At 40.8% G+C, this 19,637-nt stretch overlaps 2 protein-coding genes across 2 annotated transcripts in view; both read right to left on the reverse strand.

Moving 5' to 3' along the window:
* Positions 1 to 698: 698 nt before the first annotated feature.
* On the reverse strand, positions 699 to 2,995 carry LOC124141217 (MFS-type transporter clz9-like). Its single transcript, XM_046509155.2, has one exon. It carries the CDS (start codon positions 2,817 to 2,819, stop codon positions 1,113 to 1,115), a length of 1,707 nt encoding a protein of 568 aa, XP_046365111.2. The 5' UTR covers positions 2,820 to 2,995; the 3' UTR covers positions 699 to 1,112.
* Positions 2,996 to 13,613: 10,618 nt separating this feature from the next.
* LOC124141216 (protein mono-ADP-ribosyltransferase PARP14-like) overlaps positions 13,614 to 19,637 on the reverse strand; it is a 40,161-nt gene continuing 34,137 nt past the window's right edge. The window contains exon 18 of the mRNA XM_046509154.2: positions 13,614 to 16,176. Coding sequence (XP_046365110.2) covers positions 15,866 to 16,176 — 311 coding nt within the window. The 3' untranslated portion in view covers positions 13,614 to 15,865. The remainder of the gene's footprint in view (positions 16,177 to 19,637) is intronic.

Raw genomic sequence — 19,637 nt, forward strand, 5'->3', positions numbered from 1 at the left:
TGACGAGGGCGACGCCATGTTTGTTTATAAACAGTGAAAGTAGTCCCTACTTGATCTTTGATATTTGCATCTCTATCCGCATATGACCCCAACGGATATCGTTTTTATCCGTTGGCTTTATCCTGCCGAGAAACCTACCCATTATATGATGAATACTTATACCTTCACCTATATAGATGCACGTGGCCGAGCCCTGCCGGAAAAGGGATCGTCTGCAACGAAGCTTCAAGAAAGGTAAAATCCCTAGTTCTGAGCTGACAGTCGCGGACCGCATTTTAGAATAACACTACGCAGATCGTGCCGGACGATCACACTGTTCGCAGCGCCACTGTAGTGATTTTACTTCCGCGAACAATATGGTGATTAACTGCTCTGATGGTTCCGCCAATTAATAGTGTGATCGTCCGGCACGATCTGCGTAGTGTTATTCTAAAATGCGGTCCGCATCTTGGCCTCGGCTGCCCGAACACTTCCGAGGGAAACTGAATGTCTCCGACGGAAGAAGAGATCGCCTCACACAACTGACATTATAGCACGTATCAATTACTCACCATGCATACTAACATTTGCTATTTAGTAATTTAGTATTGTTTTGGGTCATGTATTTCTAATAGGATTAATGTTATATAGTTTGACCTTAGTTATTAGTTAGTCAGTGGGGTTGAACTCAAATAGGATAGATATCACGGTACAGTATCCTCGTGTCATGGAAGTTCGATCACTTACGAAAAGTCGCTGAATATTCATAGTAACATTCATATAATCTTTTTTTCAAATATCTTACCTGTGAACTTGTTTATTTATGACAAACATTTCCCAAATCCACGTATTTCCATTGAAATTTACACTCGCGGCATGGCCGCCCTCTCACTGTCAACAGAAGTGACCCAGAAAGCTACGTCACACAAGTTCGATCATTTGATTGGTTGGCTTGTCGCATAACCGGGATGACATGTATGGACGATCTCTTGTGTCAAAATTCGAATTAGAACAGTCCGCAGTCGTTTTATTACATCTTTGTCCATCAAACGTTCATTTTATGTTTTAATATTGAAAAAAAACCGATGAAAAGTCACAAATATCCAGATTATTTACAAGGTTGATGCAGGGAGTTATTCTTCGGGCTCATCGTGACAGGGGCACCAAAACTCAGAATGTCGACGCACAACACGAACTGGCGTGCAGAAACGTAAATGTGTCCAGTGCTGACATGTAGGGTGGGTACATTGTGCCCAGGTTGTTATGATCAGGGAGACATTAGCTCGAACCTCATCAGGTACAAATTTGCTACATTTGCAGCACAGTTCGTCATCACTTGTCACATCACTATCAAAACTATCGTCCTGATGCGCGTTGGACCGTGAAGTTCCAGTACTTGCATTCGTTGCAGTGACAGTATTTATTTTTTTTAAAGATTTACTTGGTTTAGGCGCTTGCTTTCTCTTTTTGGGTGCCGATTTCACAGCCTGGTGGGAAATAATTTTATTCAGAATGACGTCTTCGGTGATGGCCTTGCCCCCGACAACAGTGCTCAGAACGTTTCTCTTTTTAGTAGGCACAGCTTTCTTGAAAAGTACAGTCGTCTTGTCTTTAAAGAATCCTGCTACATCATTGCCCTCAGTAGGTGAAGTGACAACCTTGTCTCCAACTGGCACACATGAATCAATAACACCAGTATCAGGATGCAGCAAAGGTTCAGTCGACTTAAAAACTGTTGATGGCGCAAAGTTGATATTGGCGGTGGAAGACTTGTCAAATGGATAGACTCCACATTTCCTGAAAGAGGATTGCAGATTTGTTGGTGTCAGCGACAGGTTATAAGCTCTACAGCCAAGTTCACAAACAGAATGTTTATCAACTGAACTTGTGGCATTTTCCCGCATATACTTATGACAGAGGTTGTTGTAAATTTTAGCAAAAGGTCCAAAGCAACCAACATCCATTGGCTGTAAAACATGGGACGTGTGTGCAGGCAGTACAAACAAAATAATGTGATGTTGACGTGCCCGTTCGATGAGTGGAATAGATACGTGGGATCTATGACCATCATACACAATAAGAAGTGGACTATCTGCAGACGCGGCGACAGCATGCTTCAGGAAATGCTCTGTCAGATAGTGCTGAAAAATCTCAGTGTTTGACCAGCCAGAGTCGCTTACAGTGCCTGCTGCTCCAGGGGTACTTCCTGAAAGGAGTTCTTCCCGCATCCTCTTGCCCTTGAATACAAAATACGCTGGTATAGAACTACCAGACGCATTGCCGCAACCTATAACCGTTGTAGTACTTGATCTTGATGTTGTGACTGCAGCTGGAGTACTCTGACTCGATGTAACAACTGATGGTGGGGTATGATGCTCCATAAGTCCCTTTTCGTCAACATTATAAATGCGATGAGGGCATGTCTTCAGGTTGTACTTATCCATGATGTGCCCAAGCTCATTAAAATAATGAGTGATCGTCTCCTCTGAGGTAGCTTTTGCTCTCTGTATCTCAAGGGATCGTGGTTTCTTCACTGACAGATCAGGCCATCGCTTCATAAACCCATAGAACCACTGAAGTGATAGGGGTTGTTCATCCTTTGACTTCTTTCCAACATATATTGCTAGGTCTGTGGCAATAGTAGTAACTTCAGCCCTTGTATAGCCATACCCAAAATTTGCCATGGCTTCAATATGTGAAACAAGTCCCTGTTCTTCTTCCATGGACAATAGTGGTTCTCTACCAGTGGTACTACATTCAATAGAAACCTTCCCACTCATCCTGTCATGCAGTGTAGCAAATGGAACAGCAAAGGTAGTGGCAGCTTTCCTAATTGCCATTCCATCTAAAACAGCATTATATGCCTTGTCTAGGGCTGCAGACAAATATTGCCTATATTGACCTCTTCTGGTTGGTTCACCATTGGTCAAAACCTGTAAAAATAAAGGTTTATTTTATATATCACCAAAACTCCAGAGACAGAAGTTCTCAAAAAGCATAACGTTTTCAATAAGAAATGACCCTAATTTGTTTCCATAGTTTTAAATTTTTTGCGAGCACATCACGTGTCTCATCACGTGACATTTACACCATGAACGTAAACAAGCAGACGACAGGTGTGCCGTCGATTTACAACGTGTGCATTTATTACAATTGACATTTTATTTGAGCTGATCAAGTTACATTAGTGATCTCGGGTTAAAAAGTAGTTGTTTGCTGAATATGAGCTATTACTTACGTTTGGTAACTTGACACGAAGCATTTTCCGGTCCAAGCGAACGAAAGCAGTGTTGTCAGAAGATCAAAGCTGCAGGTACCGTAATTTCTCGTTACATTTCGCGAGAAATATCATTCAAAATGGCCGATCGAAGTTACATGTCGATCGAACTTGTGTGACTTGACGATATCATATTAATTCAGTATTATTGGTGTTATATTTAACCTTGTAGTAGTTAGCCATTTAGTAACTTAGTCACATTAAGTAATTAAAGTTACTTATTCCTATACAGTTGCTTAGTACTACAAATACCTACCTTACATTGTGTTTCCGTTACAGGTATCATACAATAAGTACAATGTGTTGCTGTCACATGTATAACTGCATTACACTTCCTTAACCACAAGAGGGTGGTGAGGTGAAGTAATTGCTGTTATCAAATGACAGTGTAATGTTGTGATAGTTCATTAAGAGGTGGTATTATCGGGTCATAAAAGGTAACTTTTGAAACTGCTTTCACCTAAACTGTTCTGTACTTACACTGTACAATGTACTTTGCTTTATAGTTGGACGACAACTATGTTTACTTAAACCAATTTAAACCAAAATTAAACCATCTAATCCAATTTAAACCCAAACCGTACATACATACACACTGAGCGTCAACAAAACGACAGTTGTAACTGTTTTTCACTGTACGTTTATAGAATGACAGTTGTATCCGTGCTACACTTAGCGTGGTTTTCAGTCAGTTTTAGTTGTTGACTCTGATAGTCATTGCAAACAATTCATTCTTGGACAAATATTCATTTATAAGGATGGAACTCACTGGTGATGAATTGAAGAATATTGTCCTGGCTTTCAAGAAGTTAGGTGTTAAACCCAAAGCAGACACCCAGAGGACTTTGCAACATGGATGAAGGAATACTCTGCAGTCGAATCAGAGGAGGAATCGAAGGAGGGAATAGCCCAAGCTACAGCTCCACAGCCACCACCAGGCATGCCTACCTACATGTATCAGAAGTTTCCAAGACTTCCAAATTTCAGCGGTGACAAATCTGGCAAAGACACATCTTATGAAGTCTGGAGATACCATGTAGACTGTCTCATTAACAACAAGGTTTATTCCTCTGATGCTAAGGACCAAACTATAAGGGATTCCTTAAAGGGGGAGGCGGCCAAGATTGCCGTTCACATGCAACCAGACGCCAGCACCACTGACTTACTTAGGAAGTTCAACAGCGTATTTGGTGTTGTGGAGAGGAAAGAGTGCAGTATGGCACACTTCTACAGCACTCGGCAGGAAGAGAAAGAGGATGTATTTGTATGGAGTTGTAGACTAGAGGAACTTCTTTCAAGGGCCATGATGGATAACTCCATCACGTATGAGACACGGGATGGGATGCAGCATAATATGCTGTGGACTGGGCTTAAACCCTCTTTGAAAAATATATCTGGCCACAAGTTTGACAGCATCCATAACTTTGTGGACTTACTGGAAGCACTACGTGAAATTGAGGCAGATCAACACAGCGCCACATCAGCTAGCCAACAGAAACAGGCATGTACCATCAAGAGAGCCATGGAGTTTGAACCAGAGTGGAAGAAGGAAATGTCTGATATGAAGACTATCCTACACCAACTTACTACAGACATGGCCGACATGAAAAACCAAAGACGACAGAGTTGGAGAACATCCCAGGACTAAGTGCCAAGGGGAGATAACCAGTAGAGGAGTTGACAGCCCTCCAACTATACTAACCCAAGACCAGAAGGCCATACTGAATATTCGCCTTATTCATCCCAACGAGCAGGAAGTGAAGCAGCTGATCCAGAGTGTTGGCGATGTGGACAGAGAGGCCATTACCAGTATGGATGCCAAGTGAGACTCGAACACAGTCGTCGTGGGAGGACTTTAAACTCATGCAGGCCTATGGGCAGGGGCAAGCCATAGGTCCTTCAAGACAGCCCAGGAAGAGAGTTCCTGAGGGATTAGTTGGAAATACGAATGAGGTTGATTTATATATGGGAGATACACAGGTCAGATCATTGTTGAATACAGGAGCATCAGTATGTTTGGTGTCTAGGTCCTTCTACGATTCTCATCTCTCAAGTAGTCCGATTGAGCCCTTAGGAGATCTATGTGATATTGAATGCGCTGATGGCGAAACATTACCTTACGATGGCTTCATTGAGGTCAAGGTCAATGAATAGGTTCCGGTACTAGTGAAGCTATTCCTTGTTTGTTACTGGTGGTACCAGATACACAGTTCAATAGGAAAGTGCCTGTGCTATTAGGAACCAATGTGCTTACCCACTTCTTGAAGGTTTGCAAGGTACAACATGGTGCCAGATACTTGCAGCATGCCAACCTAACAACGCCTTGGTACCTTGGTTTTAGAACCATTAACTTATGTAGAACTTGGAGAAGAATGACTGGAGACTTGGACTAGTATACAATGCTGATGGTTCCAGAGTTACCATACCAGCCAACAGCTGTGCAGTACTTAGAGGCCACGTTACCAAGGAGTTAGATGTCCAAGAGTTTGTGCCCTTTTACAGCCAACAAACAGTTCATCCATTCCTACGGATTTGGACATAGCCCCTACAATTATTGATTATGACATCAGTTATCCTGGATACATAGACACGCATATTGCTAATGTTACCACACGTACTGTTGTGATACAACCGAGAGCGATTCTTTGTGAACTCCAACCAGTTACTTTACAACGTCCGCCCATTGGCAAGCCATTTGAAGGAGTTGCATTGACAGAGCAAGTTGAGATTGAACACAGTACCCTAACACCAGAAGAGTTTGAGAGAGGGATACAAGTCATCATGAAGTTTCGTGATATATTCTCAAAAGGTGAAGAGGACATAGGCCATTCAGATGCAGTCAAGCATAGGATAGATCTTGTTGATGATGTCCCCTTTTAACAGCGACACCGGCGTGTACCACCTGCCATGTATAATGAAGTCCGGACACATCTTCAACAACTCTTATCTGCTGGAGTGATACGACATTCTCATAGCCCATGGGGATGGAATGTTGTATTAGCACGGAAGAAGTCAGGCCAGCTGAGGATGTGTGTTGACTTCAGACAGCTGAATCGTAAGACCATCAAGGATTCCTATGCTCTTCCCCGGATTGAAAAACTCTTGGATTGTCTCAGAGGGATGAAATATTACAGTGTCCTGGACATGAAGAGTGGTTACCACAAGGTTGAGTTGGAGGAGGACCATAAGCAGCGTACAGCACTCACAGTTGGGCCTCTTGGATTCTTTGAATACCATTGTATGCCATTTGGTTTATGCAATGCACCGGCGACTTACCAACGTCTAATGGAACAGTGTCTCGTTGGATTACATCTTGATATATGTTTAATCTATCTTGACGATCTGATTATCTTTTCAAGAACATTTGAGGAACATCTGGAGCGACTGGAACGTGTCCTACAGAGATTGAGGCAATGTGGTTTGAAGCTAGCCCCAAAGAAATGCCAATTCTTCAAAAGACGTGTGAAATATGTGGGATATATAGTATCTGAAGATGGAATTGAGGCAGATCCAGAAAAGATAAACAAGATTCAGGACTGACCAACACCTTGCACACCATAGGACGTCAGAAAATTCTTTGGATTTGCTGGTTACTATAGGAAGATTGTGCGGAACTTTTCAACAATTGCCAAGCCTCTTTCAGAACTAATGCCAAAGATTCATCGAAAGAAATCTCACAGTCCTAAGAGAGAGCAAGTTCAGTGGCAGTGGGAACCGACTCAAGAGAGTGCCTTTCAAGAACTCAAGACGTGTCTATCTACTCCTCCCCTTTGAATTGCACACAGATGCCAGCAGTCATGGTCTTGGAGCAGTGCTATACCCGTGAGTAACAGAATGGACAGCCAAGAGTGATTGCTTATGCCAGCAAGGGACTTCGCAAGTCGGAGCGCCACTATTCTGCCGACAAGCTTGAGTTTTTGTGCTTGAAATGGTCCATTTGTGAGAAGTTCCATGATTATCTTTATGGACAGAACTTCACTGTACTGACGGATAACAATCCACTCACTTATATCCTCACTAGTGCCAAGCTGGATGCCACCGGACACAGATGGTTAGCTGCCCTTGCATCGTACAACTTTGACATCAAATACAGAGCAGGAAAAGCCAATGTCGATGCTGACATACTATCTAGGCTGCCAGAGTCCAGTGAAGTAAACGAGAAAGTGGATGTGATTTCTCAAGACTCCTTACATGCTATTTATCTACAAATCTGTTGGAATGTGTTTGTTTTTCAGATGATGCTTTGCCTGATGAAGAACTAAACATCACTGAAGAAACCTGTTCCATCATTGCTACAGACTGGCGGAGAGCCCAAACAAGAGATCCAGCTCTAGACATTATCATGACCCATCTTAGGAATCGAACAAGACCACATTTCACAGACTACACTGGAGTGAGTGAGTATAGTTTTACGCCGCTTCTAGCAATATTCCAGCAATATCACGGCGGGACTACACTGGAAATACAGAGATGATTACTTTACTGAAGAGCCTTAACCACTTCAAGCTGAAGAGAGGTGTGCTCTACCGAGTAATCCAAGACAATGGAGAGGTACAGGAACAGTTAGTGCTACCAAAAAGATGCCGTAAAGGAGCGCTGCATAGTCTTCATGACAATGTGGGTCACCCTGGTCGAGATCGAACATCTTCATTGATAAAAGCAAGATTCTACTGGCCAGGGATGACAAAGGATATAGAGGGACATGTACAGAATTGTGAACGGTGTACAAGACGCAAGACTACCCCAGGAAGAGACCCATTAGTGAACATACAAACATCACAACCTCTGGAATAAGTCTGTATGGACTTTTTGACACTGGAACCATCCAAGGGCGGAAAACAACACATTCTTGTAATCACCGATCACTTCACCAGATATGCACAGGCGTATCCAACCAGAAATATGACTGCCAAGACCACTGCTGATGTATTCTTTCACAACTTTGTGGTGCATTATTGATTACCTGTGCGTTTTCATTTAGATCAAGGTGCCAACTTTGAAGGAGCTCTTATGAAAGAACTGTGCAGGTACACCAACATGCAGAAGTCTCGCACTGCGCCCTATCATGCCATGGGTAATGGCATGTGCGAACTGTTTAACAGGACACTTCTCAACATGCTTGGTACACTTAACCCAGAGAGTAAGAAGGATTGGAAGAACCACGTTGGACCTTTGGTACATGCGTACAACAGCACAAGGCATGAGGCTACAAATATTCACCATTGTATCTGATGTTTGGGAGAGCTCCAAGATTACCAGTAGACTTGGTATTTGATTCAGACATTGAGCCAGAGAAGTCGAGATCCATGTCTAAATACATCAGGAACCTCAAGGACAATCTACAACAGGCTTATGAACTGGCATCTGCCAATGCTAAGAGGTCTCAGACAAGGCACAAGTCAAACTACGACTACTGAGTGAGAGCAACCCAACTGGATAAAGCAGATAGAGTATTGGTGAAAAAGGTGGCATTCGATGGGGAAACATAAACTGTCAAACAAGTGGGAGGAGAATGTGTATATTGTAATTAAACAGCCAAATCCCAGCATTCCAGTTTATGTTGTACAGAAAGAGCCTGGAGATGGAAAAAACCGTACACTCCATAGGAATCTGCTTTTGGCCATCAGTTCCTTACCATTGGAGACACCGATTCCTAAGCCAAGACACTCAGACAGGACACTGCTTGGACCATGCCCCAAGGAAGACAGGAGTCCTTTGTCTGACAAAGATCAGGACCAGGAAGAAGAAACAGATGACATCACCATTGTTGTTTCTCGTGACCAATCAGACCCGTCAGTGTCAACTGATAATCCAGATGACAGGCCGACTGAGGGAGAAGCACAAGACAGTGCTGTTCTGGATGAGGTCGTGACAGGAGAAGAGGAAGTGGTAGATACTGCTGAAGATGTCCACAGCTCTGACGCCCAAGGAACGGAGCAGGATGCAGACTCTTCACAGAATGAACCACAGACTCCTGAAGTCGGTCCTGGTGACACACAGACCCAGCCCTAGGTCGCAGTCTCACCTATACCAGCACCAAGGAGATCTACCAGAGAGAGAACAAGACCAGCATGGCAGACCAGAGGAGATTATGTAATGTCTGCATTATCTCCATCATCATCATCACCATCACCATCATCAGACTGGCTTGGTTGTGCAGAGTACCTCAGCTCCCTAATGGCTAAGGGTGTATTTGCAGGCAGATCAGAGAAGGTACTTGATGCGTTGGTCAACTTGGTAGCTGGTTTACAAGCAAGAATGATGAGGACGTCATTAAACAGGAAGGGGAAGTGTGTGGCAGTTACAGGTTTTGTTTAACTGTCAACTAACCAGTAATATACCAGTAGTATATGGTGTATATAATACATAGTGTAGTTAGTATTAGTATTAATATTAGCATTAGTTATTTGTGTCGGTATAAGTATATAGTGTATATGTTAGTGTTTTGTTTTCCTTAGGGTCAGCTTTGCATGCTTTTTAACCCTCAGTCACTACACAGACAAGTCGCTGATAGACGACAGCAAGTGGACACCAGTAACAAACAAGGAATAGCTTCACTAGTACCGGAACCTATTGCATTGACCTTGACCTCAATGAAGCCACCGTAAGGTAATGTTTCGCCATCAGCGCATTCGATATCCAATAGATCTCCTAAGGGCTCAATAGGACTACTTGAGAGATGAGAATCGTAGAATGACCTAGACACCAAACATACTGATGCTCCTGTATTCAACAATGATCTGACCTGTGTATCTCCCATATATAAATCAACCTCATTCGTATTTCCAACTAATCCCTCAGGAACTCTGTTCCTTGGCTGTCTTGAAGGACCTATGGCTTGCCCCTGCCCATAGGCCTGCATGAGTTTAAAGTCCTCCCACGACGACTGTGTTCGAGTCTCACTTGGCATCCATACTGGTAATGGCCTCTGTCCACATCGCCAACACTCTGGATCAGCTGCTTCACTTCCTGCTCGTTGGGATAAATAAGGCGAAAATTCAGTATGCTCTTGCTTTTGGTAGAAAGTATCATCTGCAGTTCTCTGATCATTTTGTTTAGTTTGTTTCTAATTTTTTTAATGTGAGTATCATACATCATAATGTTTACAATCTTTAGAGCTTCTGTTATGAAACAGTTTGACATTTGTAATACTGCTTACAGTGTCACTGGAAAGGTCCATAAGCTAAATGCAATGCTGTGATGTTTGATGTTAAACACATTTAAGACATTTAAGACATTAAAGACATTAAATTTAGTTACCATTATCAGGAACTAGGGCATTTTGTGTTTGCTCTTTACTTGGTGTACCATGTCTACTTATGTGCCTACTCAAAATTTCACTCAAATTTTCAGAATAAAATCAAAATGTAGTCTCACTTTCTTCCTTCTGAAGTGTAATGTTTTCAAAACAATACTTTTCCAATTAGTTTTCCTTATTTAACGGTAACCCAACTGAAACCTGTTTTTTTTATGATTTAGCTTGTGTTTAAGGTTGTATTTGTACAAACTTGTTAAAGAGGAAAGATTTTCAAGCACTGTCCAATATCTGAAAGTGACACAATATCAAAAGCTAACATTTAACTCCCCAATCATCTTTGACAGAAAATAATTTTTATTTCAAAAATTAAAATTGGGTATTTTGATTCTAATTATTAAATGAATGATTATATACTACTGCCTGGATTCTTTTCAAATTTAGGACACTTTCTAAACTAATAGGAGAGGGTCTGTGCGAAGCTTGATTTTGATATGTGGATGTTCTGCAAAAAAACAATTTTCCTCATGTTTTGAACTTAGACATAATTTTTACATCAACATTTGTGTGACCTATAACTTGAAAACTGATTCTTTTGAATTGGATGTGCGGTTTCTATACCTTTCGGGGAGATGCAGTGCAAATTTTGATTTTGGTAAGTGGATTTTCTGAGAAATACTGCTTTTTTTATGTCTTGAACTTAGAAATATGTTGGATTCGAAGTTGGGGGTGTTAGTGAGCCCTGCTCACTTTTTGCCTTGTTGTTCTTTACTTAGCTACAAGCTAATCTGTACTCAGCATATTTATTTGAGAGATTGATTTTCCAAAACTTCACAGCATTCCAGATTGTATAAAAATTGTAAGTATACTGTTATTGAGTGTTCAATGCCCAGAAATTTCATTTGGAAATGATGTAAGTGTTCACAGCAGTAACAGGGTTTCATTGTATAAGTGGGTGCATAGTGGATGGGGTAGGTGCTAAATAACACTGATCATAAGATGTCAATGGAAGTGCCAATATGATCATATGTAACCATGGTAACAGCTTATGTGTTGATTTGATTTTCTGAGGGGAACTGGTCTTTTGGCATGTTTGGATTTTTCTTAAGAAATAAATGTTTTGGAAATTATTGTTTATTTTTTAAATTTTGCATTAGGTTTTACAAACAAAACAAGTTGTTTGCTGAAATTGCTGTGTGTCCTAACAAGATGTGTTCTGAATAGCAAGTATGAAGATCCGGGGTAGAATAGGTCTTCAGCAACCCATGCTTGCCGTAAAAGGTGACTATGCTTGTCGTAAGATGCCACTAATGGGATCGCGTGGTCAGACTCGCGGACTTGGTTGATGCATGTGATCGTATCCCAACTGCGTGGATCGATGCCCATGATACCAATCACTGGATTGTCTGGTCCAGACTTGATTATTCATAGACCGCCGTCATCTAGCTGGAATAGTGCTAGCGTGGCGTTAAACAACAAACAAACAAACAGAAAATATGATTGTTCGTCTCTCTTCAGAGAAAATAATTCTTTTCCTTGAAGCAGGGACTGAAAAAAGTCCGTAACAAATATTTAACACCCCATCCTGTATAGTAAATAATAGGGCCCTTACTGCAGTCAGAAGTCATAGTGCATGAGAATGTCATTTGGGTATTGTACTAGGTTTTTTTACCTTTTGGTGATAGCATGGAGATGAAAATAGGATGCATGTGTAATGGGTATGTTTAATATTTCTAGATTTGTTTGAGACTTTGTTACATGTATAAAATATGCAGAGACAATGTGCCATTTATTGATGATTGAAATGTTCTGTGAACTAATTATTTGTGTGTGTTGAGTTTGGTTGTGGTCTTTAATAAATGAATGTCATGCATAAGAGCAACGATGCAGTGAAATTGCGTCATGAATTGATATGTTAAATCGAGGTAACTATCATTGCACTTACTTATTGTAAACACAACATATCGCGCAGATTTTACATAAAGTTTGTGTCACAGACATTCATATTTTCGAATTTTTAAAAATTTAATTTAGCCCTATGCCTATCAACCATCTCTTCTGGGGGCTGATTTATGTTTTTTACTCGAGTAATAAGCAGTTATGTACCATCTGATTTTGAGGAATGAATTGTATGCCGTTTTAACTGTCTATTTCCTCTTGTGTTAAAACCCTACTTCTAACATGTCCAATAAGGCATAAAACTTTTCAGTGTAACTTGATAATTGCAGTGATGTGATAAGAAAATGTTCAAATTGTTACCTCTGATTTTCCTGGATTAGGTTGAAGTGTATAATCATTTAAAGTGAATTATGAGCTTTATTAAGATGAACTCTACTTTCTCCCTGTTGCTCAGTGAGCTAATTCCTGTTCGAATTTCTATTGGAAAGACAAACTTTCAGTATTGTTATTAGGTCTTTTGCTCCAATTGAGTAGCATGATAAAACGTGTACAGTGTATTGGTTTGTATGTTCCATGTTAAACAATGTGTTCAAAATATAGCCTCTAATGTGGTGATAATACATTTTAGAAGCATATTTGGTCTTTTGAAGGCCTACCCTTTCATTTGACTATTTAAACAGAACAATTCTTCCTACTTATAATGGTCTAGAGCTATCATTTCACCTATCATTCAGTCTGAGGCACTGCAATTTACTGTACAGAGCCGCTTCTTGTGCCAGAAACCCCATTCGAGACCAACTTGTGTTATTCCGGGACAAGCCAAATAGTGACTCGTGCCTTCTCGTGGCCATTTTGGTGACTGGGTTCTGTCTAAGTGCAAATGGGTAAAAGTAAAAGAATTGTCAACTCGTTGCGTAATGATTCACATATATTTCCCCCTCCGGTATTGGAGGTTTAAAGTGTATCACAATAGTTTGCGATGCACAAGGCCCTATGGTGAGACGTATCACCATATATTGTATAATTCTAAATTTTGAATTCAGGAGCAACCTAATACATTAAGGTATGAATTGAAGTTCATAAATGTTCAAGACAAGATGCTGGTACAACATAAAGTTTACTCAGTCAATAAATACAAGCCATTTGGGGGCCGCGAAGGCATTTGGCAAGTCTATGACATTAAACACATGATAAAAACCGCTATTTGAAATCACTTTATATATTGAGCATGAAAAAATGATATTGTGATACATGTCACAGAAAGAATGAACCGTAATATACCAATAATACTGGTAATAACGCACACCCTTAGTATGCAGACAAGGTATATTGTTGACCCCTCTACAGAGCTACTCCAGAAATCAGAAGAAGCATTGCCATACTTTGACATGCCTTCCAACTGTGTTGACATTTTAAAAGCTATTCGTTATGAAGGAGAATATTTGCATCTGATTGTATCTATGCAGCACTCCTGCAATTCAAAAGCATTCAATTTCCTAAAGATGTTAAATACCGTTTAGGTAAACAAAAACAAGCTTGTAGTAACTATGTGTGACAGATGTTTGGAAGGTGAGCTTCTGTACCTGGGTTCTGGATGTTTTGTTGAACTAAAGGTTGAATCAATAAATGCTTAAAGTTGACAATATTTATTGTTTTTGTTTTTTTAATTTTAAGATTACATGTATTATGATCATATCATATCTTAATAATACTTGCAGTATAATTATGGATAATAGGCAGATGTTCATACATATTCAGGCTGTTTGACTTGGGCATAGTTGGCTGAATGTGCCATTGTGTCAGAATGTCATGGCTTGTGCATGCTAATTATGAGATTTGTTAGATGGGTTTAACACATAATACGAGGGCTGGACAAAAAGTTCAAAGTCTGACTACTTTCAAATATGGGCCTAAACAAAGTGAACTAGTCAATGTAGTACATTGTTTGAGTAGTTCATTGCAAGTGTATTTGGTCTGTTGAGGCTGTTTGTATATTAGTGACAGCCAGTTGAATGTGATAGGGGTCCAAATGGACACAGAAATGGCAAAGAACAAGTACCGAGCAGTACCGACTGCATGTCACAAGTGTATGGGAATAAGTGCCTAAGCTATTCCACTGTTAAGCATTGGATTGCGAGTTTAAGGCTGCGAGAACAAGCATGGATGATGACCTCCCTCAACTTCCATCAATGAAGATTCAATCAAGGAAATAGAAAAACTTATACTGTCAGAAAGATGTATTACCATTGCTGAACTTGAGGAAGACACAGATCTAAGCCATGGATCCACTGAAACTGTTATTCATGAACATTTAGAGATGAATAAGATATCTGATTGTTGGGTGCGAAAGTTTCTACATTCTGATCTTCAGGGAAAAAGAACTGACATTGCCAGAGAAAATTTAGAGCTATTAAAGGAGGGTTTCGTCAAATTCAAAAAGAGAATAGTAACGGGTGATGAAACATGGTTCCACTACTATGATCTCGAGTCAAAACGTCAATCCATGGAATGGCACCATTTCACTTCTCTGGCACCAGAAAATTCAAATCTTCAAGATTAGTGAAAAAAGTTATGGCCACTGTATTTTGGGATGCAAGGGTGTGATCCTTGTTGATTACTTAGAAAATCAAAAGACAATTACCGGTGCTTACTAGGCTGCTTTGCTTCATCACCTGAGAGATTCTATCAAAGAAAAGCGGTGAGGAATGCTGACAGGTGGAGTTCTACAGTTTCATGACAATGCCTCTTCCACACCTCTTGACTTGCAACAATGTGACAGTGGGTTCAAAGAGCTACCTCACCCTCCATACTCGCCAAACTTGGCACCAAGTGAGTTCCACTTGTTTCCTAAACTGAAAGACACCGTTGTGAAAAGCTCTATTACGACAACGATGACCTCAAAGCTGCTGTAAATGGATTTTTCAGGGTGGCTTCAGAAAACTTTTTATCCGACTGGCATTGAAAAGCTTCACTATCAATATGAGAAATGTATTGAAACAAAGGGAGATTACCTTGAAAACTAAAACTAAAAACTTTAACAATTGTTGGTTTTGATTGTTAGGCTCAGACCTTTTTGGCCAACCCTCATATGCCAACATTACAACCAGTAATATCATCAGTAAAATAGCCAATATCTAATCAGGTAACCACTACATGGAACAATATTTCCAGTAAAAAGTCAAGCAGGTACATCAAACATGCCATGCCTAACAAAGTCTTCTGAATCATTTACCCAAATAAAGTCGTTTTTCTGTTAATGTGTAAAATGTCTGTGGGTGACCCTCGGAATGGCCATTGGCTATGATATACATAACAAGCATCTTATGTTGAGCTCAATATGTTAAGGTGAGCCGAAGTCTACATTTCACATTTTAGACATCTTTTCTGAAACAACTAGTTGTGTCAGTGACACATTATAGTTCAGGACTTCTCTGTTGTTTCCCATAGTCCACATTCTATTTGGACGCCATATCCACCAACACTTTGTAAGTTACCAGGTATTTTGGATAGGCCTGTGTGTAATTAAAGATGACAAACTTTTCAGGTTTTTTGATATCATCAACAACAGAATCAAAGAGGAATGCTGGGGTGGCCGGATCTAGAGGAGGAGGAACCCCCATACCCTTCTTCCCCTGAGTGTACTCCCCGGTCAACACGTCCGCTAAGTAGATGTATTTGTAGCCGGCAGAGTCAGGTTGGGAGAACCTATCTTGTGTGGAATAGCTGGCGTCTTTTGCAAAGTAGACACCGTTTCCATATTGGGCGGCTGAAAGAAAAGAACATGATGTTTAAAGGAGGACGGAGCTCGGTAAATTTTCAGTACCAGCCTGTTGGATTCAAGTAGGTCAAATACCACAGAGATGTGCCCATGTGTCATAATAGCACTAAGTACAGGGTCTATACTGTTACAAGGTGATTTCCAATTTCAAACGCAGAGGTTAACCCATCAATCGGTTTGCACAGAACTAAACTGTGAAACTAGTAAATGACCAAAACAACATCGATGAATAATCAATAAAATATATTTTGAACACAGATTCAGGCTTATAATCACAATAGGCAATACAATGGGCCAAATATGTGCTCTCGCGAACGTTTGGAATATTGTCACTGTAGGTTTTGCTGTAAGAGGCCTCTCCTTGCTTGAATCTAGACTCATGTTGGCAGCTTGTGTGGTGAGGTGAAATGGGGTTTAACGTAGCGTTCAAGATTATTGCACTTATATAGCGACATGCATACAGTGCTAGACTGCTGAGATACTATACTCCTCACAAAAAGTTAAGCAACAAATCTATTATGTGTCAGTCCATGTTCATATATTCCAATACCTAAAAACTGACTAAAGCAATACAAAGAAAGAGCACAAACACACATTATCCTCAAAGGGAACTGAAAAGCGTTTTTGCCTAACAGGTTGACAAATGATCAAAAACAGTATCATGAAAACAGTCGTGCAAAATGTGCCGCACTGAAAGATGAAAATCTTTAAATTTGAGTTTGTCATTTTGAAACAATGATCCAATGTTCAGTAATGTGTATGTCCACCATTGGCTTGAATGCATGCTTCTACACGTCTTGGCATTGACCAGATAAGCCTATCAAGTGTCTGTTGTGGAATGTTCTGCCATTCTCTCCTTAAGGCCTGTTCAAGTTGAGCCAGATTCTGAGGACGAACATGAAGACCATAAACACGCCTTCCAAGAATGTCCCATGCATGTTCAATGGGATTAAGATCCGGAGACCTTGCAGGCCAGTCCATATGCATGATGTTGTTGGTCGATGTGGACGAGCATTATCATCCATAAAGATGAACTTAGGACCTGCTTCTTGTGCCAGGGGAATGATCACAGGTGTGACAATCTCGACCCTGTGCGGTACTCCAGTCATTGTACCACGTCTGATGACCACCAGATCAGTTCTGTGTCCAACCCTGATGCCAGCCCAGATCATCAAACTTCCACCTCCGTACTGGTCGTGTTCAGCAATTGTACAGTTGGCGTATCATTCATTACGGTTTCTCCACACACGTGCCCTACCATCGTTGAAGTCAAGGCAGAATCTTGACTCGTCTGTGAAGAGAACGTTACGACAACGATTGACCCTCCAGTTACAGCGTTGATTGGCCCAAGCAAGTCTCTGTTGTCGATGGTGTGCAGGCAGTGGGATACGTCGTACTGGTCGTCTTGACCTCATATCCTGAGCGTGAAGTCTGTTTCTTACTGTCTGTGTTGAGACTCTGTTTCCTGCAACTCTCTGAAGGTCATTCTGGAGAGATCTGGCCGTAGTAAACCTGTTTCCCCGGGCTAGGGTGGCTAAATACTGGTCCTCACGAGGAGTTGTCACCCTTGGACAACCTGTGCGTGGTCTCTCTGTCATCAGTCCAGTTTGATGGTATCGAGTTATCGCTCTTGAGCAACAGGGGGAAAGTAGGGTTGATCTTAACAAAACTCATAATCCACGCCAGATGATTCCACAGTGCTGTCTGATTAAGGAGATGATAAGAAACAAGTAAGGTCGAAAAAAGATAATCAAATCGCTCTTTTATAGAGACAGCCAGCCAGCCTCTTAGAAACCGTCCTATCCGGAAACGTCTCGAATGATCAAGCCTTCCATGTTCATGCATACAATCAGGGTCAGATAACTCCGCTATCCATATAAAAGTGTCATGTATTCTAGTAACTCCGGTACAAAACCATCCTGAAAGATCTACTCGCTGTGGACTGCGGTTCAAATCCGCCCATGACAGCAATTATTATTATTATTATTATTATTATGGGGAGTCGGACAACATGGTACTTTGGATGCAAGCGTGACATTTCGAAAGCGAGGTCTGCATATTTGATCTTGTCAATCACATTACTGTCAAAAGGGACAGAAAATTCAATGATATAAATGATTTCATTGGATATATCAAAAAGGACAAGATCAGGTTTGATGGTCTGGATATGTCTGAGGCTGTATACGGGCCTATTCGAAAGGATTTTGTATTTATCATTTTCCATGACAGCCTCTACATATTTCGGTTCGTACCATTGATGGACCTCTGTGTCAAAACCATAACCATGTCGAAAACGGTAATAACATGGTCAAGTCACTCCATCATGTCGCCACAGATACTGTGTCTGTGCCAAAGCTGGGCATCCACTCACAATGTGTTGGACAGTCTCATTAAATTCATAATTACATAATCTACATTTCAAATTCACATTTTGATGCAAAAGTGCACAAAACAATTGTGTCATGAAAAGCCCCAACGTTAATCAAACCACGTCCTCCCGTAATGACTGGTAAATATATTATAAGTGATTGAGGGAAGAGCGAGGGTGGTGGGATCTATTGTCTGACATGATTCTTCGTGTGAGGGTGTCAATACCCTGAATTTCTTGTTATGTCTAATCAACAACACCAAAAGAATATGAAAGGACGGGTACAGCATAAGTATTTGTGGCTTTTACCTTATTGCGAGCGTTCAGATTTTCCAGATTTTCTTAAGTCCAGATTTTGTTTAAGTCTACATTTGTACTCTGCCCGAAGTGTTTTCCTTGATATGGGCATTTTAGAGTTTGTCCCTAATCTGCATCCCTAAGTACGTATAGGCCTGACCTTCCATGAGATGGTCAATAACTCCTCCTCCAAGGAAACTGACTGATTTTCGCTCTTCTACCTTGGCACGTTTCAGATGAAGAATGTTGCATTTGTCGAGTCCAAAGGACATGTTGATATCATTAGAAAAGGACTCATCTGTTTTTTGAGTGTGGATCCTCCATTGGCAATAAGTTCAAGGTCATCGATGTAAATGAGGTGAGTAAGGGGTGTTGGAGATCTGTGCTGAGGAGGTCCAAGATGATAACCTTCCTCTTTGCTAAGCAAAAAGCTCAAAGGATTTAATGACAAACAGAAAAGCAAAAGACTGAAAGAAACGCCCTGAAATATTCCTCTTCTAATAGAAATGGTTTACAAAATCACCACCTGCCACTGTGAATACATCTAAAGTTGACTTGACCAGTAATTCATTAAAGATTTGAGTAAAACAAATAGCCACTCAGGGAGGTCAATACATTCCAGTGACTTCAAAATTCATTCGTGAGGTACAGAATCATAAGCTTTTCTGTAGTCTATCCAACACATTGAGAGGTTACGGTGGTAAGTTTTAGCCTCTTTCAGGATCATTTTCTGAACCAGCAATTGATCCTTACAACCCCAACATCCCTTTCTGGATCCTTTCTG

This window comes from Haliotis rufescens, unplaced genomic scaffold, assembly GCF_023055435.1.
Source record: "Haliotis rufescens isolate VD_foot unplaced genomic scaffold, xgHalRufe1.0.p SCAF_12, whole genome shotgun sequence".
Classification (NCBI taxonomy): Eukaryota; Metazoa; Mollusca; class Gastropoda; order Lepetellida; family Haliotidae; genus Haliotis; species Haliotis rufescens.